This window comes from Pogoniulus pusillus, chromosome 7 (assembly GCF_015220805.1).
Source record: "Pogoniulus pusillus isolate bPogPus1 chromosome 7, bPogPus1.pri, whole genome shotgun sequence".
Classification (NCBI taxonomy): domain Eukaryota; kingdom Metazoa; phylum Chordata; class Aves; order Piciformes; family Lybiidae; genus Pogoniulus; species Pogoniulus pusillus.
This window is the reverse complement of record NC_087270.1, coordinates 37935586-37959970: the sequence shown is the minus strand read 5'-3', so window position 1 is coordinate 37959970 and position 24385 is coordinate 37935586. Positions and strand designations below refer to the sequence as shown.

Here is a 24385-nt window from a genome sequence, read left to right as displayed (position 1 = left end):
GCTCTACAGCAGAAAAGGAGGTTTCACCCAAGTGTTACCACAAAGATGACTCTCATGAGGTCCTTACAAAAAAAAAAAGGCAGCTTTTGGGGCAGTCACTTCTTAATTTCACCCTTGAGAAAGGTCATCAGCATCTCCTACAGCTGGATAAAGTCTTTGAAGCAAGCAAGCATCACTCTGCGACCACTTTCAGTGAGAAGGGGGGGGGGGGGGGAGGACGGAAATCTCTCTCTTCCCCACAATGGTTCTGTAAGGTCTATGGCCAAAGAATACCCACTCTGGGCAAGAGGCCCTGAATCCTGGCAGGGCAAAGGGGTGGAAGGACACCAAGAGATTCTATTGCCCATTGATGGGGTGGGCCAGAGGAGAAGAAAGAAATCAGAGGGATGCCCACCTGCCCACCCTGCCTGCCCAGCACCAAATTAAAGTCACACACGATGCACATTTCCCCCTCCCCCCCCATTTCCCTCCCTACCTACTCCATATCCCCCCACCCCCAGCTTTTCCCTGCTGGAGGGGGGTGGGGGTCACCTTCTCTGCTTCACCAGCCCTTGGCTGTCTCCTCCAGACCTGTTTGACGGGCAGCAGTGCACGAGACCCACCAAGGAGGTGGACATCCCGAAGCTGGCACCCTCCCGCCCACCCTCCCTCCTTTCTCCTCCCTCCCCACCCTCCCCAAAACAAATAGGATGGCTTCACTGGTCAACTCTTTACATTCACAAACAAAGAAAGCAGAGGAACTTCCACTCTTCCACACCACCGGACCTTGCGCTGCAGCAGCCTCCGCCACCTCCCCGGAGCCGTCAGTCCAACCATCTCCTCTTTATCTGGAGGCTTCTTCCTTCAGCTCCTTGTTTTTCCTCACTTCCTCCGCGTGTTTGTCCTGTGAGAGGAGGGGGGAGGAGGGAAGGAAGAGGGAGGACACACACACACACGACACACATGTGTTAGCTCAGCAGGCTTCGGGGTCCCCACGGGCTTGGCGAGCGGCTTCGGAGGGGTTCGAAGGCACGAGGGCGTTCGTGAGGTTCATCCCCTTGAGGGCCACCACCGATGGGTCACCAGCGTCCTCTCCTCCCTTGGGGTGTTTTTAAGGGCTGTGGAGGCACTCAGGGACAGATTGTCCTTGCCCTCTAGCTAGGAGGTAGACGTCAAGCAGACGGGACGGCCCGGGAGCCCCAAGGAGATGGGCTTAGCTCGGATTGTCCTTCATTATCTCGTGCTCTCTGCCTCTGACCCAAGGCTAGCTGAGGCGTTTGGAGAAGGGCACTGGGCGAGCTCCTTGCAGAAGGGATGTTTTGGAGGGAGCTGGAGGTGGTGAGGGTGGGACCTTCCATGCTGAGGTTGGGAACAGACCTGCTTCGGGGAGAGAGAAGAGGTCTGCACAGGCTGGCAGGGCGGAAGCATTTCTGAAGTATGGCAGCGCAGACCCCTCCAGCGCTGCTGAGGAGCCGATGGCTCCGTGGCCTCTGGGGAAGGGACCAAGGGAAGAGCTGCCACCCAGGAGGTGGAAAAACTGCAAGTGGGTGGTGGGGTAAGGCCATCGTGGTGGGACATAAGGCAGGCAAAGGCTTTGCATGGCTGTGGCCAAGATACAGGTCCCAGCTCTCCGCCCACTGACTGCTCAGGAGCCTATGGACACATTGGGCTTGGTGGGTCCCCAGGAAGGAATCCCCACCCCAGGCTGGATGTTGCTTTGGAGTAGTGCGGAAGGGAAGGAGATGGAAGGGAGGGGAGGGGAGGTGGAGGGAGGGAAGGGAAGGGGAGGGAAGGGGAGTGGAGTGGAGGGGGAGGGGAGGGAAGGGAAGGGAAGGGAAGGGAAGGGAAGGGAAGGGAAGGGAAGGGAAGGGGAAGGGGAAGGGGAAGGGGAAGGGGAAGGGGGAAGGGGAAGGGGAAGGGGAAGGGGAAAGGGGGGAAGGGAAGATCAGGCCCCCACTCTGGTGGTGTCCCAAAGGGCTAAAGCCACCCCATGAACCACTCAAGGTGCCCACTTGTCCTTGTAACACCCTCCTGGACTGCTGCACCAGGATGTTCCCCCTCCCTCCTCACCAGGCTCTCACCTTCTCCTGCAAGCGCTCCAGCATGGCTGCTAAGTGGGCCTCGCGGTTCTCCTTGTTGGACTCCATCTTCTGTGCCAGCTTCTCTTTGGCCATTTTAATGAAGTTGTTGTTCTCCTCGATGGCCTTCTGGATGACCTCCCGCTCATGTTCCCGCTTCTCCGCCAGATGCTTCAGCAGCTCAGCCTCTTGGTACTGCAGAGGCAAAGAGCACACCTTGGCCGAGGGTCCCTTCGCCTCCTGGCCGGAACCACCCCCTCCAAACCCAGCAACGCCCACAAAGGTGGCTGCAGCTCGCTGTGCGAGGCTGCGTGTCCCCATGCTACATGAGCCCCCCCCACCCCAGGCCTACCTTCCTTCTCTCCTCTGCTGCCTCCAGCTTCTTCTGTATCTCCTCCAGGGACGGGTCGCGCCGCCGGGGCAGGGAGGCGTTGAACTCGGGGATGCCGTCGAACGATGGCGGCTTCAGGATGACCTCGAACGACTGTCCCGAGGCACGCTTGTTGAGCTCGATGACTTCCATGTCAGAGATGACACACCAGGTGAGGTCCACTGTGTCTGCAGGGAGAAGGACAGCTGCTGATCGCTCCCACGGGTGCACCTCTCCCCTTGGGACAAGTCGTCCCAGGGACCCATGCTGGCAGCCCCTGCAATGGGTCACTGCCTTCCCTCAGTGCCAGGGCTTTCATCCCAATCTCTGCACCTCTGTGGTTGAGTTGGGGGGTAGGGACTCTAAGACACCCATCAAAGGGGTTGAGTTGGGTGACCTTGTTGCTGTCTACAACTCCCTGAAGGGAGGTTGTAGGCAGGTGGGGTTGGTCTCTTCTGCCAGGCAAGCAGCAATAGAACAAGGGGACACAGTCTCAAGTTGTGCCAGGGGAAGTCTAGGCTGGATGTTAGGAGGAAGTTCTTCACAGAGAGAGTCATTGGCATTGGAATGGGCTGCCCAGGGAGGTGGTGGAGGCACCATTCCTGGAGGTGTTCAAGAGAAGCCTGGCTGAGGCACTTAGTGCCATGGTCTTGTTGACTAGCTAGGGCTGGGTGCTAGGTTGGACTGGATGATCTTGGAGGTCTCTTCCAACCTGCTTGATTCTATGATTCTATGATTTGGACAAGCTGAAGGACAACGTTCAGAGACTGGGAATAGGACCACAAAGCCCTCTTCTGGCTGCAGATCCCCTCGCAACAAGCCTAGATGAGCCCTCAGGAGCTCCATCTCCTTCCATCACCACTGTCTCCTCTGGATCTGTTACCATGAATCAGCCTGAATCACCCCTTTCTGTCTGTCTAAAAATACTGAGCTCACACCCAGCACTCCATGAAGTAAGAGTCGTGCTGCAAGAGGATGGCCAAGCCCCCTCAGATCCCAGCCCAGCCCCCTGCTTCCAGCTGGGGACAGCAAACCCTGGAGCCATCTCCTTAAAGCTTTGCCTGAAAGTTTGGAGGTGACTCTGAAGCTTTTAAGGTGACCCTGCTCGTGCCAAGGGGGCTCCCCACCACTCCTGCACTCCTTGGCCGTGGATGGCCAGAAGGCTCCTACCTTCATAGGTGTAGGCTGGCTTGTTCAGGGAGTCTGAGAGGAAACAGGAGCAGAAGAGGGAGACGAGAGGCAGCTCCTTCATCTTCTCCTTGTATGCTGGGAAGAGATGGTGGGACTGGGGTCAGAAGGGTGTAGGGTGGTCCTGCCAGATATCAGTGGCAGGGGTTACCACGTGCCAGGGAGGGGTTGGAATGGAGACAGCACCAGCGTTTGCCCGTGGTAAGCTAGATGGGGGAAGCAAGGTGGGCAAAGGGGCAATTGAGGGCATGCAGAGGTGGCTTGGCAACTGAGGGCATGCAGAGGTGGCTTTACTGGTGGCCACATGGGTGATGTCTATTCTGGTCTCTAACCATGCACTTGTCGCTGCTGGGATGCCCTGAACATCCCAGAGCAGGAGTTAACATAAGGCAGAGCTATGCCCAGGGTAGTTTGGATAAGAGCCTGCTCAAATTAGAGGTGTCTGAGCACAGGGCAGGTATGGAGGTTGGGTACATGGGTCTGGGAAACCTGTGCTGTCCCCCACGGCCACATGTGGCCCCGTGACTGTGCCTTACCAGCCAGAGTCATGGTGTGGAGATCTTTGGGTGCCTTCAGCAAGAACGTTCCTGGAGGAGCAAAGAGCCACGGTCAGTGGGAGGTGTCCCAGAGGCTGGAGCCATCGCACAGTCCCTGCCCATTCTGCTGTGTCCCAAGGGCTGGGGACATCACACAGAGCCTGGTGGGCATGGGGGGTGGGCACCTACACAGAGCCTGGTGGGCGTGGGGTTAGGCACCCACTGCTGTGGTGTGATGAGCACCCACTGAAGTGACGGCAGCAACTGGTGGAGTGCTCCTGGCTCTTCCCTGCACAACCCACACGTGTCCTGCACACGTGCCGGGAGCAGCCTGCAGTGCCCCACACCTCCCAGCCAGCCCACTCCTGCTGCCACCCCCACTCATGTCTGGAGAGCTTCAGTCCTCTGCTCAGCCCTCCCCACACCACGTGCACTGGGGGCTCGCTCCCGCATCTCACTGAGACCCTCTCAAGGGGTCTCCGTGGCTGTCAAAGGCATCCCTGGGAATGCCCACCCACCCACCCCTGGTGGGGTGAAATGCAGGACCTGGCATGGGCTGGCAACACCCAGGGCCTCAGGAAAACCAGGATAAGCCAGGTGCATTCCCCCCCCTTCCCAGGGTTTCTGGGGGACACAAACAGGGGGGTGGTGGTGGTGGCATCAGAGGGGTTTGCCAGTGAAAATGCCCCTCCTCAGAGAGGAAGCTGAATTTGTTTGTTTGTTATCCACAGCTTCTGTTTCTAAGAGAGAAACCCCTTTAAAATAGAGCCCCTTAAATCCTTGCAGCTCCCCAGGGAAGGGGCAGCCCCTACAGGGGCATCCTGGGGCTGCCAGGGCACTGCCAGCCGCAACAGAACCTGACCCGGCTCGACCTCAGGAGGTCTCAAGGATTTCCAACCCTTTGTCTGCCCAATCCTGCTAGGATCTGAAACAGGAATAACCCAAATCACCTGCTTTAGCCACTCAACCTCCTCATCCTGCTGGGATCAGACACAGGGATCACCCAGATAACTGCCCAAGATCCTTGTTCTCCTCCATTCTTCTGGCATCAGACACAGGGATCACCCAGATAACCTGCCCCAGATCCTCATTCCCCCCTATTCTTCTGGGATCAGCACAGGGATCACCCAGATAACCTGCCCAAGATCCTTCTTCCCCCCTATTCTTCTGGGATCAGCACAGGGATCACCCAGATAACCTGCCCCAGATCCACATTCCCCCCTATTCTTCTGGGATCAGCACAGGGATCACCCAGATAACCTGCCCCAGATCCTTGTTCTCCCCCATTCTTCTGGGATCAGCACAGGGATCACCCAGATAACCTGCCCCAGATCCTTCTTCCCCCCTATTCTTCTGGGATCAGCACAGGGATCACCCAGATAACCTGCCCCAGATCCTCATTCCCCCCTATTCTTCTGGGATCAGCACAGGGATCACCCAGATAACCTGCCCCAGATCCTCATTCCCCCCTATTCTTCTGGGATCAGCACAGGGATCACCCAGATAACCTGCCCCAGATCCTCATTCCCTCCCCCTACCCAGTCCTTCTGGGATCTGACACAGGGATCACTCAGATGCCCTGCCCCAGCTCCTTATTCCACTCTCCCCCCAATCCTTCTGGGATCTAACACAGGGATCACCCAGATAACCTGCCCCAGCTCCTCATTCCTCCCCATCCTACAGGGATCTGACATGGGAATCACTTGTATAACCTACTCCCAGCTGCTAGTGGAGGAGAGCTGGCTGCATCTGGGGGGTTCCCCAGAGGGGTACCCCCCTAAGGGCTTTCCCCCTGGCCTGGCTGAAGGGTTTGGCCCTCTTGCCGGGGTGGGGACGCTTTGACAGCTCTGGTGCTGACATGAGGCTGTGCCTTGAGCTCCCACAGCCTGGCTGGAAGCTGTTTCCCTGGCACAGCACCCTGCATCCTCATTTTCCTTGGGGACCTGGATGCATTTCATGTTATGGAAACCTTTCTGCCTGGCAATCATGCCTCAAACCAAGGAGGAGGATGATGATGATGATATTCATCCATGGGGATGCTGCTGGATGAGAGGAGGTGGGTGGTGGTCTGCAAGACCCACTCCTCCCTAGATGAAGAAGCTGTTTAGAGGTCCCCTCTAAGAGGGAATCTTCTCCTTTCCCTCTTTGATTCCCTGTCCTTCTGCCTTCCAGCCAGCACGCCCAGCCCCAGGGGAGTGGGACGTGGTTAGGGTTCTACTGCTGCTGTCACCCCCAGGATGAAATCCATCATCCCCCAAGCTTCAATCTGTCACCCCCCAGGCTGAAATCTCACCCAAACCCCTAGTTTGGAGAGAGCTGTGGGAAGGATCCTGCTTCTATCAGAGCACACGTGGCAGAGAGCAAGGGGCTGAGCCCACCCCAAGGAGCTGCAATCCAATTCCACACCCTGATCTCCACTGTAGAGCCTCTGAGGTGGTGGGAACCTCCCCATCTCCCACTCCCTCCCCTGACAGGGATCCTTCTGTCTCACATCCTTCACCTGGTGGGGACCCCTCAGGGATGCCCCCAGCGTCTTCCATCCCCTTTCCTGATGGAGACCACCCTGTCTCACATCCCTTTTCCTGAGGGACACTTCCCACATCTCCCATCTCCTTCCCTGGAAGAAGCACCCAGTGATGGAGGAAGAGGATGGAGGAACGGAGAAGGCTCTCAGCTCCCTCCCTTGAAGCCTGCGAAAGGATGGGAGCTTTCCTCCCCCGGTTTCTGCGGTGGAGGCAGCATGGCAGCCGCCCCCTCCTTCCCTCCCTCCCCTTCTCCTCTCCTCCTTCCCTCCCCCTCGCTTTTCACTCCCTCCCTGGAAGGAATCTTTCAGCGGATCACCTCCTCCAGCATCCTTCCACCATCAGTAATTCAGGCTGGTCCTGCACTCGGGGAGAGTGGGGGGGGGGGTCGGGGGTCTGCACCCCTTCAGTAACGTTTTGGGGGAGGTCCAGGTGAGGCTTGGACCCCACCTGGGGGTCCTCAGGATGCTGAGGGTGCTGGGGTGAGGTGTAGGATACCGAGCTCCAACCTTACATCCCCCGCGCCGGGGATGGTCCACGCCTGCCCGGCTGGGCGACAAGGTAGAGGGGATCTAACTGACCGGCCAGGGCTGGGTGCTAGGTTGGACTGGCTGAGCTTGGAGGTCTCTTCCAACCTGCTTCATTCTGACACCACCCCAAGAACTCTCCGGAGGCCCTAAGGTGGTTTGGGGGGGATGGGGGGGTGAGTTATTGGTACCCCAGCCCGGCAAGGAGAACGCTGGAGGGATGGGAAGTGGGACAAAGAGGGATGTCACAGCCCGAAAATGACATCCAGCTACCCCCGGAAAATTCCCTTCGCCCTTCTCAACCCCTCCCCACAAAACTTTTCAACCCTTCACCTCCCCCCAAAACAATCTCCTGCCCCCCCCCCCCACCCCCTCCCCAGCATCTGAATCACATCCTCCCCCTCCCAAGGCACTCACCCCACCGCCGCTGCTTGAGCTGCTGCTCCGCGCTCTCCGGGCTCATTTAACGCGACCGTGGGGGTCTGTGCGGAGCATCCCACCCGGGGGGCCCCCAGACACACTCCCCCTTCTCCCTCTCCCCCCCCCCCCCCCCCCTTCCATGACATCATCTCTGCGGCCAACCATTGGCTCATCCCAAACGCCACCTCCTATTGGGCATGGGGCTGTACGAACCGGGTACCAGCCCGGTGACATCACACCCAGAAGCTATTTTTGGGCTGGGTCTGGGGGGGGGGGGGGGGGGGGGAAATAATAAAGGAAATGAAAAAAAAATAATAAAACCAAACCAAAAATTGCATTAAAAGGGGAAGAAAATGGTTAAAAGAGTGAGGGAGGTTGGGGGGGGGAGGATGGAGGAATGGATTTGGGCTGGAAAAAGGGGTTTGGGTGGGTTCGGGGGGGGGGGGGGGAGGGGGAAGTGAGACAGGGAAAAGAGAAAATAAAAGGAGGAAAAAGGATGAAAGGAAGGAAGGAGGTGGAGGGAAATAAATAGGTGAAATGGGGAAATAAAGGGCTGGGTTTGGCTGAAAAAGAGGTTTGGGGGGCTTAGGAGAAGAAAGTGAATTGGGGGGGATTAAAACACCACCACATTAAAAACAAAGGGAGGGGGGGAGATGGTAAAAGTAAGTTTTGGGAAGGAGGACTGGAGATGAAAGTGAGGAGGGGTGAGGGGATGGATTTGAGCTTGAAAAAGGGGATTTTGGGTGGTTCTGGCATGGAGTGATGGAATGAAGGGGCTGAGCACATGGTGCAAACCAAGGCTTGGGTCTCTACTAGAGCTGGATAATGCTGGAGAGTGGCCAAGTGACACATAAGGGGACACAGAGGGTTTCAAGGGACCCTGCTGGCATCTCCAATTAAGTCAAACCACCCCCAGCCCCCTAAACCCCACAGTGGCATAGGCTGTGGGGTGTCTTCCACGTGCTGGGAAGCAATGTGTGTCCTCTCCATCCTCCCAAGGTGCCACAAGCTTGGTGTGACCCATTCACAGCCCCAGAGGCACGTGAGGACTGGTTCTCCTGCTCCAAACTGGGCCAGGAGGATGCTGAGAGGGCTGCAGCAGCTCTGCTGTGAGCACAGACTGAAAGAGTTGGGGCTGTGCAGGCTGCAGAAGAGGAGGCTCCCAGGTGACCTTCTTGTGGCCTGCCAGGATCTGAAGGGGGCTCCAAAACAGCTGGGGAGGGACTTTGGAGGCTGTGAGGGAGTGGCAGGAGTGGGGGGAATGGAGCAAAGCTGGAGGTGGGGAGCTTGAGAGTGGAGGTGAGGAGGAAGTTGTTGAGCAGGAGAGTGGTGAGAGGCTGGAGTGGGTTGCCCAGGGAGGTGGTTGAGGCCCCATGGCTGGAGGTGTTTGAGGCCAGGCTGTGTGAGGCTGTGTGCAGCCTGCTCTAGGGTAGGGTGTCCCTGGGCATGGCAGGGGGCTTGGAACTGGCTGCTCCTTGTGGCCCCTTCCAGCCCTGACTGATTCTGTGATTCTATGAGACTGGGCAATAGGTCAAAGAGACCAAGTCCCAGATCCCAAAGCTATTTTGGTGCAATGCTGCTGGAAATGCTGGGGCAAGCAGAGGTCCCTGAGGAATCCTGGCAGAGCTAGGCCTCCTCTTTTGGGTTCTGTCCTTCCAAAAATCGACTCTCCTTCCCCTAGATCTGCTTCACCATGGCCTACTTACCACTGATGGCCATGTCTGACAGTGATCACAAGCCCAGGACCCCCAGGGAACCGTCTTAGTTCTCCTCTGTTATGCAATGAGCATCAAGGTGGTTCTGGGAAACTGGTTCCTCCTGGAAGACAAATGTAGGGTGAAGGACATGGGGAAGGACAGGGTGATTCAGCTGGAAATGGGGAGTGACATCCCATGGGTGACACTGGAGCTCGACCACTTAGCTCATGGTGGGGCATCTGTAATGTTAGGCTGAGACCCAATGGTGCATTGCTTCCCTCCAAAGGGATCTTCTAAAGATTAGGTGGTGAGAAAACTCCATGTTGGAGGCTCTCCACCCTGTCTTGGCAAGGGTTTGAGTGCCCAGGCAGATGTGGGTGCTGTGGGTGGGGTGTCAGTGGGAAGTGTGAAGGAATGGAGCATGGTGGGGAGGCAGAGGGGAGGAAAGAGTCAAGTCACAGCAGCCACCGTGGGGACAAACAGCTATTGTGGGGACCCACGTGGCTGTGGGAGGTGGGACAGGCCATGCTGTGGCTGGCACCAGGATGGGTGGCACCCCACAGGGCTGAGAGGTAGAATGATAGAACCAAGCATGTTGGAAGAGACCTCCAAGCTCAGCCAGTCCAACCTAGCACCCAGCCCTGCCCAAGCAACCAGACCATGGCACTAAGTGCCTCAGCCAGGCTTGGCTTCAACACCTCCAGGCACAGAGACTCCACCACCTCCCTGGGCAGCCCATTCCAATGCCAATCACTCTCTCTGACAACAACTTCCTCCTAACATCCAGCCTAGACCTCCCCTGACACAGCTTGACACTGTGTCCCCTTCTTCTCTTGCTGCTTGCCTGGCAGCAGAGCCCAACCCCACCTGGCTACAGCCTCCCTTCAGGTAGTTGCAGACAGCAATGAGGTCAGCCCTGAGCCTCCTCTGCTGCAGGCTGCACACCCCCAGCTCCCTCAGCCTCTCCTCACAGGGCTGTGCTCCAGGCCCCTCACCAGCTCCATCACCCCATTTGTTGTTCTGTATGCTCTGCTCAAATGCCCCTTTAAGGTCCTTGTGATCCAGGCTTGGGGCACAAATGCTTCCCTGCCATCCCATATCGATGGCCACAGCAGAGCTGCAGGGCTGGCTCTTTATTGATGACCTGGATGAGGGCATTGAGTCCAGCATCAGTAAGTTTGCAGATGACACCAAGCTAGGAGCAGGTGTTGATCTGTTGGAAGGTAGGAGAGCACTGCAGAGGGACCTGGCCAGGCTGGATGGGTGGGCAGAGGCCAATGGGATGAGATTGAACAAGGCCAAGTGCAGAGTTCTGCACTTTGGCCACAACAACCCCAAGCAGCACTACAGGCTGGGGACTGAGTGGCTGAGAGCAGTCAGGAGGAAAGGGACCTGGGGGTACTGATAGACAGTAAGCTGAAGATGAGCCAGCAGTGTGCCCAGGTGGGCAGGAGAGCCAATGGCATCCTGGCCTGGATCAGGAGCAGTGTGGCCAGTAGGACAAGAGAGGTTCTTCTGCCCCTGGACTCAGCACTGCTCAGGCCACACCTTGAGTGCTGTGTCCAGTTCTGGGCCCCTCAATTCAAGAAAGATGTTGAGGTGCTGGAAGGTGTCCAGAGAAGGGCAAGGAAGCTGGTGAGGGGCCTGGAGCACAGCCCTGTGAGGAGAGGTTGAGGGAGCTGAGGGTGTGCAGCCTGCAGCAGAGGAGGCTCAGGGGTGATCTTGTTACTGTCTACAACTACCTGAAGGGACATTGTAGCCAGGTGGGGGGTGGCCTCTTCTCCCAGGCAACCAGCAATAGACACAGTCTCAAGTTGTGCCAGGGTAGGTCTAGGCTGGATGTTATGAGGAAGTTCTTCACAGAGAGAGTGATTGGCAATGGAATGGGCTACCCAGGGAGGTGGTGGAGGCACCATCCCTGGAGGTGTTCAGGAAAAGCCTGGCTGAGGCACTTAGTGCCATGGTCTGGTTGACTGGATAGGGCTGGGTGATAGGTTGGGCTGAATGATCTTGGAGGTCTCTTCCAACCTGGTTGATTTTATTCTATTCTATTATCACTTGTTACTTGGGAGAAAAAAAAAAGAGATCACCTCTAGCACAGGTGGCTGGAGAGGAGATTGGATGTGGAGCCAGGGGGAAAGAACCTAGCAGAGAGAGAGAACCATGGAGAGAAGCACTGAGCAAAGAGTTTGCTGCTGCTTCTGGGCTGGACCACAGGGGAGGCCACGGGGGAAGGTTTGTACGTCCCAGGATGTCCTCAGCTCTGAGCAGCCATCCAGAGGAAGTTGTAGGGCTGGGGTGAGCATACCCAGAGCTTCCCCAGAGCCCTTTCCCATCCTCCAGCTGCACTCCAAAGGGTTGCAAGGATGGAGGTGTACTCTGCGTCCTCCCTCCCTCGTTTCCTCTCTTAAGACATCTTCAACCCCTCCTCCAAAAGGGTCAATATTCACAGATGCTCCACCAAGAAGACCTTCAGGTTTGAATCTTCCTTGACCCAGAGGATTCCTGGCCCTGGGAAGAGCCAGAGGAGCAGCCAGTAAATCCCAGCCGTCCAGGGCATAGATTTAGCCCCCAACCCACCTGCCCCAGCGCTAAGGACCCAGGTGCAGGATCCACCATCTGAGAGTTGGGCAGCTCCTAGGAAACCTCCTTTGTTGGGCGTGGGGAGGAGGTCCCCATCCCCCCCCCCCCCTCCGCCTCCATCCTTTCGGAATGCTACAACCCCAGCGCCGACTGGTACCCGGCGGGAGGAAGGGGGTGGGGAAAAAGGTGTTCTCCTCCCTCGGATTGGGCAGAAATGACATCATCATCGGGCTACGAGCCAATGAGAAAGCTGCCTGCGGCTCGGAAAGATCGTCCGTCCCTTAAATAGGGAATGGGGGGTGTGAGGGGGGAGTGGGTGTGGTGCGGAGAGGTGGGGATGGGTTCTGTATAGCCTGCGGGGTGTGGGGGGGGGCTTCCTTCCTTGCATCCAGCTCGGATGGATTCCCACTGCCTTCCTTATCCATCACTCCCAACCTCGGCAGGAGCAGCCAAGGAGGATGGCAAAAAAGAGAAATAAAATAATACAAATAAACGAACTAGAACCATAGAATCAGGCAGGGCTGGGAGGGACCACAAGGAGCAGCCAGTTCCAACCCCCCTGCCATGCCCAGGGACACCCTACCCTAGAGCAGGCTGCACACAGCCTCACACAGCCTGGCCTCAAACACCTCCAGCCATGGGGCCTCAACCACCTCCCTGGGCAACCCACTCCAGCCTCTCACCACTCTCATACTCAACAACTTCCTCCTCACCTCCACTCTCAAGCTCCCCACCTCCAGCTTTGCTCCATTCCCCCCACTCCTGCCACTCCCTGACACCCTCAAAAGTCCCTCCCCAGCTGTTTTGTAGCCCCCTTCAGATCCTGGCAGGCCACAAGAAGGTCACCTGGGAGCCTCCTCTTCTGCAGCCCCAACTCTTTCAGTCTGTGCTCACAGCAGAGCTGCTGCAGCCCTCTCAGCATCCTCCTGGCCCTGCTCTGGACACACTCCAGCATCTCCACAGCCCTCTTGGAATAGAGGCTCCAGAGCTGGATGCAGAACTCCAGGTGGGGTCTCAGCAGAGCACAGCAGAGGGGGAGAATCACCTCCCTGGCCCTGCTGGCCACACTTCTGCTGCTGCAGCCCAGGCTCTGCTTGGCTTTCTGGGCTGCAAATGCACACTGCTGGCTCCTGCTGAGCTTCTCCTCCAGCAGCACCCCCAGGTCCCTCTCCTCAGGGCTGCTCACCAGACACTCACTGCCCAGCCTGCATTTCTGCTTGGCATTGCCTCCACCCACCTGCAGGACCTTGCCCTTGCTCTTGTTGAACCTCCTGAGCTTGGCTTGTGCCCACCTCTGCAGCCTGTGCAGCTCCCTCTGGATGCATCCCTGCCCTCCAGCCTGGCTGCTGCACCACACAGCTTGGGGTGGGCAGCAAACTTGCTGAGGCTGCACTCAGTGCCTCTGCCCATGGCACCCACAGAGATGTTGAACAAGACTGGTGCCAGGACTGACCCCTGAGGGACTCTGCTTGTCCCTGGCCTCCACTTGGCCATGGAGCCATTGGCAGCCACTCTTTGGGTGCAGCCAGTTCTGTGTCCATCTCATGCAGCACCCATCAAACCCATGTGCCACCAGCCTGGAGCCCAGGATGTGGTGTGGGACAGTGTCAGAGGCCTTGCTCAGGCTCAGGTAAATGCCATCATAATAATAATTACAGTAACAACATAATAATAATTAATGATACTAACAATAATGATGATAACAACAACTGTAACAGCAATGATAATCATCTTTATCATCATCTTCTTTCTAATAGGATAGTTTGAGCTTGGAGATGGTCCTGCCAGTACCCACCATATCCCCCAGGTGGGAATTTCAGGGCCAGGGAAGGATGAGCTGGCTGCTAAGGAGGGTCTTCCACAAAACTCACCTGCCCCTTATTAGACCTCTCCTTAACTTCATCCTTCAACAAATCCTGAGTTCAGTTTTGGGCCTCTCTCTATGAGAAGGACTTTGAGGTGCTGGAGCAGCAATGCTGGTGAAGGGTCCAGAGCACAAGTCCTGCAAGGAGAGGCTGAGAGAACTGGAGTTGTTCAGGCAGGAGAGAAGGAAGCTCAGGGGAGACCTTCTCACTCTCAATAACTCACTGACAGGAGGCTGGAGTGAGGTGTGGGTCAGTCTCTTCCCAAGGAACAAGAGAGAAGACACAAGGAAACTGCCTTAACTTGTGCCAGGGGAGGTTGAGGTTGGACGTGAGGAACAATTTCTTCCTCAAAACGGTTGCCAAGCCCTGGGACAGCTTGCCCAGGGCAGTGGTGGAGTCCTCATCCCTGGAGGGGTTTAAAAGCTCTGTAGCTGTGCTGCTGAGGGGCATGGTTTAGTGGTGACTTTGCAATGCTGGCTTAAGGACTGGACTTGATGACCTTAAAGGTCTTTTGCAGCCTAAATGACCCCATGTGTGAATAAATGCTCAGTCCCAAGGAGACATCACCCATTGCTGCAGGCTGGGTGATCAATGTCCTCCAGAGAAGAGGTCCATGCTGGTGGGAGGAGCAGCTTCACTGCCTTGGTTTCCACTTCAGGAACTATCTTTGTGTCTGGGGGAATGAAACTCATGTCAGCAAAGATGCAGGTACCATTTACTGGACTGGAAACTAAGTTTAGGGAGAGAGGATGCCCAAAATTCCATCTTTTAGGGGGGTGATAAGACAGCATCAGGACACAGCACAGGGATGGCAATTGGATACTCACATCGATTTTTCCTCTCCTCAAATCCAGGGATGCTCATTTGGACACGGATAACACCAGCTGACGTAACAACAAAGCTGGAGGACACCCCACACTGCATGCCTCAACGTCTCCCTTTTGTTTTCTGCTTGCCTGCTCTTGTTCCTAGGAAGCATCCTCTGTGATCAGGGAGAAACCATGGAAACCGCCTGTTAATATCAGCATCCTGCCAGAGAGATCCTGGCTGGCCAGGCAGTGCGGGCAGCCCTGACATCCCAGCTCACCAAGCACCTTCTCTTTCCCCAGGGCATCACCTTTGGACCCCAAGTACTCACCAGCATGGAAGGAAAAACCTCTTGGGCAGGATTAAGATCAAGACAGACTCAGCAAGGGGCTGCAGAGGGTGGATTTGATGGTGATGATAACAACAACATTAATGATCATCATCATAATCCTTCCAATAGGGAGGTTTGAGCTTGGAGAGGGCCCTGCCAGTACCCACCACTCCTCAGCCCACTTCTGAGACACTTCTACCTCCAAACACCAACCTGTACATCATGACCTGACTCCTGGAGCTGGAAAAGCCCTTCAAAGGGATAAAGCCATGGGGAGAAGGGGGGATGAGGAGAGGGATTTCTCATCTCAACAAGGAGATTATCTTCCTATCTGTTCAATCTTGGAGGTCTTTTCCAACCTGGTTGATTCTATAACGTCCTTATTGAGGGACACTGAGAGGGGAAGCACCCACTTCTTCCTGCATCCATCCATCCATCCATCCATCCATCCATCCATCCATGTGGGATTTTTCCATCCCTGAGGCATTGGACCTAGGGCCACCTTCCCCTGCTTTACCCACAGCACTTGCACAAGCTTAGGAAGGCCTTAAATAGCTTCATTTAGACGTCCTTTCCTCCCCACCCCCTTCCCTGCAGGAGATATCTTCTCGAAGCCTTCCTAGCTTTGGTGGAAAGGGGCAAGAAAGGAGCTGGGGGAGGATCTGCAGACAAGGAAGTGCAGAACCCTGTCAGAACAACAACTTTTATTAATGCTTTTTAAAAAGAGGGTAAATAGACACATTTGGTTGGTTGTTCTTTTTTTCCCTTCTTTTCATTTATCTTTTCCCTTCTTTTCATTTATCTTTCCCCTTCTTTTCTTATCTTTCCCCTTCTTTTCTTATCTTTCCCCTTCTTTTCTTATCTTTCCCCTTCTTTTCTTATCTTTCCCCTTCTTTTCTTATCTTTCCCCTTCTTTTCTTATCTTTCCCCTTCTTTTCTTATCTTTCCCCTTCTTTTCTTATCTTTCCCCTTCTTTTCTTATCTTTCCCCTTCTTTTCTTATCTTTCCCCTTCTTTTCTTATCTTTCCCCTTCTTTTCTTATCTTTCCCCTTCTTTTCTTATCTTTCCCCTTCTTTTCTTATCATCCTTTCCTTTCTTTTCATTTATCTTTTCATTTACCTTTTCCTTTCTTTTCTTATCTTTCCCTTTCTTTTATCTTTCCCTTTCTTTTATCTTTCCCTTTCTTTTATCTTTCCCTTTCTTTTATCTTTCCCTTTCTTTTATCTTTCCCTTTCTTTTATCTTTCCCTTTCTTTTATCTTTCCCTTTCTTTTATCTTTCCCTTTCTTTTATCTTTCCCTCTGTTTTCCTTTCTTTTCATTTATCTTTTCCTTTCTTTTCATTTATCTTTTCCTTTCTTTTCATTTATCTTTTCCTTTCCTTTCCTTTACCTTTTTCTTTATTTTCTTACCTTTCCCTTTCTTTTATCTTTCCCTTTGTTTTCTTTTCTTTTCATTTATCTTTTCCTTTCTTTTCATTTACCTTTTTCTTTATTTTCTTACCTTTCCCTTTCTTTTATCTTTCCCTTTGTTTTCTTTTCTTTTCATTTACCTTTTCCTTTCTTTTCTTATCTTTCCCTTTCTTTTATCTTTCCCTTTCTTTTCTTATCTTTCCCTTTCTTTTATCTTTCCCTTTCTTTTATCTTTCCCTTTCTTTTATCTTTCCCTTTCTTTTATCTTTCCCTTTCTTTTATCTTTCCCTTTCTTTTATCTTTCCCTTTCTTTTATCTTTCCCTTTCTTTTATCTTTCCCTTTCTTTTATCTTTCCCTTTCTTTTATCTTTCCCTCTGTTTTCCTTTCTTTTCATTTATCTTTTCCTTTCTTTTCATTTATCTTTTCCTTTCTTTTCATTTATCTTTTCCTTTCCTTTCCTTTACCTTTTTCTTTATTTTCTTACCTTTCCCTTTCTTTTATCTTTCCCTTTGTTTTCTTTTCTTTTCATTTATCTTTTCCTTTCTTTTCATTTACCTTTTTCTTTATTTTCTTACCTTTCCCTTTCTTTTATCTTTCCCTTTGTTTTCTTTTCTTTTCATTTATCTTTTCCTTTCTTTTCATTTATCTTTTCATTTACCTTTTCCTTTCTTTTCTTATCTTTCCCTTTCTTTTATCTTTCCCTTTCTTTTATCTTTCCCTTTCTTTTATCTTTCCCTTTCTTTTATCTTTCCCTTTCTTTTATCTTTCCCTTTCTTTTATCTTTCCCTTTCTTTTCCTTTCTTTTCATTTATCTTTTCCTTTCTTTTCATTTACCTTTCCCTTTGTTTTCCTTTCTTTTCATTTATCTTTTCCTTTCTTTTCATTTATCTTTTCCTTTCTTTTCCTTTACCTTTTTCTTTCTTTTCTTACCTTTCCCTTTCTTTTATCTTTCCCTTTCTTTTATCTTTCCCTTTCTTTTATCTTTCCCTTTCTTTTATCTTTCCCTTTCTTTTCATTTATCTTTTCCTTTTTTTCCCTTTACATTTTCTTACCTTTCCCTTTCTTTAATCTTTCCCTTTGTTTTCCTTTCTTTTCATTTATCTTTTCCTTTCTTTCCATTTATCTTTTCCTTTCTTTTCATTTACCTTTTCCTTTCTTTTCATTTACCTTTTCCTTTCTTTTCATTTACCTTTTCCTTTCCTTTCTTATCTTTTCCTTTCCTTCCCTTTCTTTTCTTTCCCTTTCCTTTCTTTTTTCTTTCCTTTCTTTTCCTTCCTTTTCCTTCCTTCCCCTTTCTTTTCTTTCCTTTTCCCTGAGGAAAGCTGAATAAAAAGCACCTGGGGGAATCCCAAATGCAGGTAAAGACGGCGGCGGCAGCAGCAGGGAGTCGGCGGCCGTTAGGCAGAGACATCCTCGTGGATGCGAACGCGGAGGGGGCAGATGCGGAGCGGCTCGTGCACGGCGCCCACGGCCACGGGCCCCACGTAGAAGTAAGGGTAGACAGCGCTGCTGAACTTCTCGTGGAAGGTGTAGATGTGGGCCCTGCGGTCAGCGTCGTAGAAGGAGAGCTCCCCTTCGTCGCAGTCCAGCTCCACCCGGATCCGCTTGATGCTGCCCAGCTCCGTCTCCAGGCGCGCTGCGTTGGAGGCTCGATCCATCTCGATGTCGATGCCGGGCAGGTGATAGATGTACCAGAAGCCAGAGCGAGCATCGTGGTGGAAGGTCCATTGGGTGCCGCTCCGTAGCCGAGCCACCCCCACTCGCCAGTTGGTGATGCCGCCCAAGTCCACCTCCCAGGTGTGGAAGCCAGTGGAGAAGCCGCAGGAGCCCAGGATGCAGGGGGCTGAGGTGAAGCGCTCAGGGTTCTCCACCAGCAGCTTGTAGCCTTTGTTGGTGACGCTGGTGAGGTCCTCCGACACCTCGAGCCAGCCTGCCGCGGAATTGGGGTTGAAGGTGAAGGGGACTGTGAGGGGGCATATGTGTGTTAGGAGCCTGGACTGCTGCAAGGATGAGCTGAGGCAGGGAGAGTAGCCCTGCAGGTATGTATCCATGCATCCATCCATCCACCCACTTACCCATCCACCCATTCATTCACCCATCCATCTACCCATCCACCCATCCATCCACCCACCCATCCTCCCCTTCCTCCCACAGCTCACCATGGAGAAAGCACCCTTTAAAGTTTCCCTTTTGGGGTGCAAGTGCCCCAGAGCTACCTTTATGCTCTCCAACCTCCTTCCTCAGGCCCATCAGCCACAGGCATGGCTGTTCCATAGGACCATAGAATTCACCAGGTTGGAAGAGACCTCCAAGCTCATCCAGACCAACCTAGCACCCAGCCCTGGCCAAGCAACCAGACCATGGCACTAAGTGCCTCAGCCAGGCTTGGCTTCAACACCTCCAGCCACAGAGACTTCACCACCTCCCTGGGCAGCCCATTCCAATGCCAATCACTCTCTCTGCCAATAACTTCCTCCTAACATCCAGCATAGGCCTCCCCTGCCACAACTTGATACTCTGACCCCTTCTTCTGCTGCTGCTTGCCTGGCAGAAGAGCCCAACCCCACCTGGCTACAGCCTCCCTTCAGGGAGCTGCAGACAGCAATGAGGTCAGCCCTGAGCCTCCTCTGCTGCAGGCTGCACACCCCCAGCTCCCTCAGCCTCTCCTCACAGGGCTGTGCTCCAGGCCTCTCACCAGCTTTGCCATGATCTCTTCTCTCCAGCACCCACCATCCTTGAGGCTGCTCCATGCAAAGAGTGCTTTAGCTAGTCCTGGGACAAACCCTCCTTTGGAGAGGGACTCAGTGCCTCACCTACAGCAATGATGTTCAGCATCTTTTTCCACACGTTGTACTGCAGTGAGCCCAGGTACTTGGCAACATCAAAGAGCATCCCTACAGGCATGTCCTCTGGCTCCTCAGCTGCACAGGCAATCCTTGGGCAGGGATAGAGGATAGAGATGGGTCAAGGATAGAGGAAACACTGGGTTGGATCCCTGGGCACTCCAGGTTTTGGGAAAGCCTTCCCCTACTAGCACCACCCACCTCCTTCTGGGCTCAACCAAGGAGGATGGACAATGATGGTGGGGGGGGATCTCATCACCAACATCAAGTTTGAATGCTTCCCTCAAGACCTGCAATGGTGCTTTGTGTTCCTTCACCCTGCCTAGAGGAACTGCAGAGTGCTGCCTGGCCTTGGGGACCTTCAGTACCACCCAGACCCAGAGAGGATGTGCTGGTACAGGAACTTGCTCGGGACAGTGACCTCACTCTGTTTCCAGGCAAGGCAACTCCATTCAGCCCTATTCAGGCAGGGGAAGTAGGGGCTTGGCCACCTCCAGTACTGGGCATGGGACGCAGCAGGGGACCAGGACGTACCTGCGCTTGCGGTTCTTGTGAGCCTGAAAGAGAGGAAGACATCAGGCATCAGACCCCCACTTGTAAAGAGTCCCAGGAGCTTATAAATGCCCAAAAGATCACCCATCATTCTGCTGCAGGGGCAGGAGGGTGCCAGGGCAAAGGTGACACCCTGCAGGCCACGGGCTTTACCATGAGGAAGGTGTAGTCATCCTCCTTGAGGTCGTTCTGGAGCTGGCGCGCTTCGTTGAGCAGGGTGTGGCAGTCCTCCGACAGCTGCTTCATCTTGCCCTCGATGAAGTCCTGCTTCTGCTGCACCTCCTCCTGCAGCTCGTCCAGCAGTGCCTGCTCCTCACTGTGCAGGAAGCTGTGCAGCTTCTCAAACTCCCGCTTGATCTGCTCCCTCAGCCGCGTCACCGCTGCCTGCCCCGCGCAGAGATGTCACCACCTCTCACACGAACCCCCAAGCCCCCTGGGCTCCCCCATCCTCCTCCTGAACTCTCCTCCAGAGCCTTCTGACCAGCTCTAGTGCTCAGGGACTCGCTAGGCTCCCACTGGGATCCTCCATGCCACGAATCAATGTCCCATCCAGCCCCATCCCTCTGGTCCCCACTGGAGTCCTTCCTCCCGCCCAGCATCGCTCCACTCACTCAACGATGGAGCAGCCTAGGATGGTTCCACCCCAGAGCCAGCTGCACCTCAGGGGGTGAGTGCACACGCATGTACACGTGTACCAGGATCAGGCCCTACCAAGGAGGGACCCTGCACCTGGTTGTGTTTGAAGATGGACTCGTAGGCACGATGTGCAGCCCCAAAATCCTTCGCTTTATCCCGCAGGGAGGTCTCCATGTTCTTCAGCTTGGCCTGCGGAGAGGAAACGCCTTCAGGAACCTCACAAACCCATGCCCAGGGTGGAAAAAGAGCCCCAAACCCAGTAGAGTAAGCAGGATCCTCGCTCAAATCAATCTTTCCCCTCCTGCAGCCTGAGATCTGCCAGCGCTGGATGGGGTCAGTGTGGTGTGGGGCTGAGCAGGACGAGCCTGAGGAGCTTTGCTCTGTGGCGAACCCTCCCTTGCGTTCTTAAACCCTTCCGCCGGTGCCCTCTCAAGTCTCTGCCTGTCTCGGTGCCGACGGCAGCTCGCAGGGAGGCTCAGCGCTGCGGGCAGCTGGCCAAGCCTTGCAAAGCAGCAGCCCCATGTCCTCCCCGCCACATTTGAAATTTGGCTCATCCCCCACGGGCTGACTCAGGGAGGCAGCAGCTGCTTTCCCGGATGGGAAAGAGAGGGTCCTGGCACGAAGCCCAGTGCTGGCCAGGGCCCCATCCTCTCCTACTCCTCCCCACGCAGCCATGACCCATCCTACCCCGCAGGGCTCACGGTTGCCTCCCCAGCCCACATCCCTTCCTTGGCTGAGCAAATTGTGCAACCCCCCCCCCCCCCCCCCCCCATCCCAAAACACTCCCTGCCTTGAGGCACTGCTGCTGCAATAACCAGCATGGCCAGATTTGGCCCAGTGTGCCTGAGGATAAACAAGCCTCAGAAACGTGAGCACCAGGCCACTCTTCAAAACCCTGCAAGAATTCACCCACTGCCCTTCCCCACAGAGCAAACTGCTGGGGCACAGGTTGGCACTGGGTAATTTTTAGGCAGGGAGGACATCATAGGTGCACCTCTGCAAGGATCCACCCTCACAGTGTGGCTGCTTCACTCTACATCATAGAATCAGAGAATCAGTCAGGGTTGGAAGGCACCACAAGGAGCAGCCAGTTCCAACCCCCCTGCCATGGCCAGGGACACCCTACCCTAGAGCAGGCTGCACACAGCCTCACACAGCCTGGCCTCAAACACCTCCAGCCATGGGGCCTCAACCACCTCCCTGGGCAACCCAGTCCAGCCTCTCACCACTCTCATCACCAACAACTTCCTCCTCACCTCTACTCTGACTCTTCCCACCTCCAGCTTTGCTCCATTCCCCCCAGTCCTGTCACTGTGGGTACAACCACGCCGTGCATAAGCCAAAGCCACACGCTGACATCTTCGTGCCGTGGCGTCTGCAAGCTGCACCCCTCCGGACGCCCTGAGGTGCTTTTCCATTCCATCAACCTTCTCCCTCCCAGCTTTTCCTGGAGCATCTCTCACCCTAAAATCTGTCGCTGTGTCCTGCACCGGCCGCAGCTTGTGCCCTTCGTGTTGCTTGGAGCTCTGGCAGGCAAAGCATGCCAGCTCTTTGTCCTCCAGGCAAAAGAGCTTGGCTTCTTGGTGGTGCAGGGGACAGAGGGCGGCCGCCTGGCCTTGCCGCTGCCGTTCCTCCTTGAGGATCATCTCCACCAGGTTGTTGAGCGTGTGGTTGATGCGGAGGTCGTCCAGGGAAGAGCGCTCCTTGCAGACGGGGCAGACATGCGCCCCGTGCTCCCACGAACGGGTCACGCAGCCCTTGCAGAAGTTGTGGCCGCAGCCCAGCGTTACAGCTTCCCGGAAAGGGTCGTAGCAGATGGGGCACAGCAGTTCCTCTTTGAAAGTGGCCGTGGAGGACGTGGTGGCGGAGGTGGCCGCCAAGCTGCTGCTGGAAGCACTGGCTTCCTTCTCCATGGCACTGGAGAGAGAAGCGAAGGATGGAGGGAAGCCGGAGCGGGATTTTCCAAGAGCCCCAGTTGGAAAAACAGCCCTGTTCCTGATGCAATCGTTTTCCTGCTTGTGACTCACCTCGCAGCTCCCTCCCCGGGCAGGCACTAGCCTGAGTGACACCGGCCCGGGCCACTGGCAGCCACCAAGGGCGGGCAGGCTCCGGCCAGCGTGCCGGGATGCGCTGACAACGCGGGGAAGTGGACCCCGGGTGGCCGGACCCTTCGAGCGTCTTGTCTCGGTGGTCGGACCCGCAGCCTCGGGGTGGTCCCCGGTATGTGACTCCCCCGAGACTCTCCTCCAGTGCTCAGACTCCCGCGGACGTTCCGGTGTCCGATCTCGAAGCACCAGACCCCCCACCGGGGCTGCTCCGCTGCCCGGTCCCCGGACCCGCTCCCCTGCCGCCGGGGCTCCTCCGCTGCCTTGTGCCCCTTTCTCAGTGCTGCTCCCATACCCGGGACGCTCATCCTAAGGGCCCGGACGCTCTCAGCCATAGCAGTGCCGGCGCCCCCTGCCCCAGTCCCGGTGCTGCCCCGGTGCCCTGACCAGGTCTCCCAGTCCCGGAGCCGCTGCCGCGTCCGGACGCCGACTCCTCGGTGTCCGTGCACATGGGGTGCTCGGTGCCGCGCCGCGGGGGCTGCGTGTGCGTGCGTGTTTCTTACCTCTCCGAGGGCGAGTAGCAGCGCCTGGAGCGGGATCTGCGCCGGGAGAGGCGGCGGGACGGGGTCCGGCTGTACACATGGAACATCTCGGAGCTGCCGGCAGTCTGCGGCTCGGCCGGTGCCGGCGGAGGTGAAGGCACCGAGGGGGCGGGACGGGGCGGGCGGGGGCCGGGCTGGAGCCTCTGGGGCGGGACCTCACCAGGCACAACCTCACGACCCCATCTCCCCCTACTCCGGAGGCTCTGCCGTCTGCACCCACCTCGGGCTTCAGGCTTTTTGCTGTTTCTGGGGGAGGTGCAAAACCGCTGTGCTTGTCTCGCATGGCGTGACCGCCTCCACGGGTCTAGGACCACCGACACCCACTCGTTTGCCTCCCTCCATGATTGCAGGAGCTGCAGGTTGCTCTTTTCCTGAATACCGAGAGCCCTCATGGGTGACTGAGTAGGTGAAAAGCTGGACGTGAGCCAGCAATGTGTGCTCGCAGCCCAGCAGCTAACCACGTCCTGGGCTGCATCCATCCTCCTCTCCATCTTAGCTTTTGTGTCTGAGTTTGTGGCTCTTTGTGGATTCTGGTCTATGCCAGGGGTGCAGTGAACAAACTGCCCCATGGGATTGTCTGATGAGAGCCAGGAGAAAAGTGAGAACTTTCCAAGGCCACGGATAACAAGTGAGCAGAATCAGGTGGTGCTGTTCTCTGGCGTGAGAAACTCTTTGTGCTATGTTTGTGTGAGACAGGGGAGTCAAGGCTAAAGATAAAGCTCCACTGGAAGCCTCTACTGGAAATGAGATACAGCTGCTGTGAACCTAGGGGGTGGAATGGATATGTGGGTGTAACAAAACCCTCCTGGATGTAACTCTGCTGATAGAACCACTCTGGGCTGATAGCATCCTGGCTCTGGAGGACATGGTTTAGTGGTGGACTTAGTAGTGGTGGAGTTAGCTGTGCTGGGTTAATTGTTGGACTCAACTTAGTGCCATGGTCTAGTTGATTGGATGGGGCTGGGGGATAGGTTGGACTGGATGATCTTGGAGGTCTCTTCCAACCTGGTTGATTCTATGATTCTAACTCCCTGAAGGGAGGATGCAGCCAGGTAGGAGTTGGTCTCTTCTCCCAGGCAAGCAGCAATAGAACAAGGGGACACAGTCTCAAGTTGTGCTGGGGTAGGTCTAGGCTCGATGTTGTTAGGAAGTTGTTGTCAGAGAGAGTGATTGGCATTGGAATGGGCTGCCCACAGAGGTGGTGGAGTCACCATGCCTGGAGGTGTTGAAGCCAAGCCTGGCTGAGGCACTTAGTGCCATGGTCTGGTTGAGTGGATAGGGCTGGGTGCTAGGTTGGAGTGGCTGAGCTTGGAGGTCTCTTCCAACCTGGTTGATTCTATGATTCTTTTCCAACTTCATTCCATGGTTCTGTGGTGATATCAAAGTCAGGGAC

At 55.1% G+C, this 24385-nt stretch overlaps 3 protein-coding genes and 2 long non-coding RNA genes across 11 annotated transcripts in view; 1 reads left to right on the top strand and 4 right to left on the bottom strand.

Annotated features, from left to right (window-relative positions):
- Positions 1-209: 209 nt before the first annotated feature.
- On the bottom strand, positions 210-7728 carry STMN4 (stathmin 4). 2 transcript variants are annotated; one of them, XM_064146592.1, is made up of 6 exons: positions 7618-7728; positions 4152-4202; positions 3598-3693; positions 2410-2615; positions 2061-2252; positions 210-883 (listed from the first exon to the last, which is right to left on the bottom strand). In XM_064146592.1, exons 1-6 carry the CDS (start codon positions 7661-7663, stop codon positions 824-826), a joined length of 651 nt encoding a protein of 216 aa, XP_064002662.1. In that variant the 5' UTR covers positions 7664-7728; the 3' UTR covers positions 210-823. The 2 variants fall into 2 exon arrangements, with proteins under 2 accessions (XP_064002662.1, XP_064002661.1); XM_064146591.1 differs by lacking the exon at positions 210-883 and adding an exon at positions 890-1356.
- A 5884-nt stretch (positions 7729-13612) lies between these two features.
- Positions 13613-16053, bottom strand: LOC135177014 (uncharacterized). Its single transcript, XR_010302882.1, has 2 exons — positions 14593-16053; positions 13613-14438 (listed from the first exon to the last, which is right to left on the bottom strand). It is a non-coding gene; the product is annotated as an uncharacterized LOC135177014 (long non-coding RNA).
- Positions 16054-17067: 1014 nt separating this feature from the next.
- On the bottom strand, positions 17068-17276 carry LOC135177013 (uncharacterized). Its single transcript, XR_010302881.1, has 2 exons — positions 17225-17276; positions 17068-17148 (listed from the first exon to the last, which is right to left on the bottom strand). It is a non-coding gene; the product is annotated as an uncharacterized LOC135177013 (long non-coding RNA).
- A 435-nt stretch (positions 17277-17711) lies between these two features.
- On the bottom strand, positions 17712-22785 carry TRIM35 (tripartite motif containing 35). Its single transcript, XM_064146855.1, has 7 exons — positions 22415-22785; positions 21809-22262; positions 20421-20534; positions 19863-20093; positions 19692-19714; positions 19128-19249; positions 17712-18277 (listed from the first exon to the last, which is right to left on the bottom strand). The coding sequence occupies exons 1-7, from the start codon at positions 22783-22785 to the stop codon at positions 17712-17714; spliced, it is 1881 nt and encodes a 626-aa protein (XP_064002925.1).
- A 229-nt stretch (positions 22786-23014) lies between these two features.
- Positions 23015-24385, top strand: part of PTK2B (protein tyrosine kinase 2 beta) — a 77266-nt gene continuing 75895 nt past the window's right edge. For all 6 annotated transcript variants that reach the window (XM_064146598.1, XM_064146597.1, XM_064146596.1 and 3 more), the window contains exon 1: positions 23015-23083. In XM_064146598.1, coding sequence (XP_064002668.1) covers positions 23031-23083 — 53 coding nt within the window. In that variant the 5' untranslated portion in view covers positions 23015-23030. The remainder of the gene's footprint in view (positions 23084-24385) is intronic.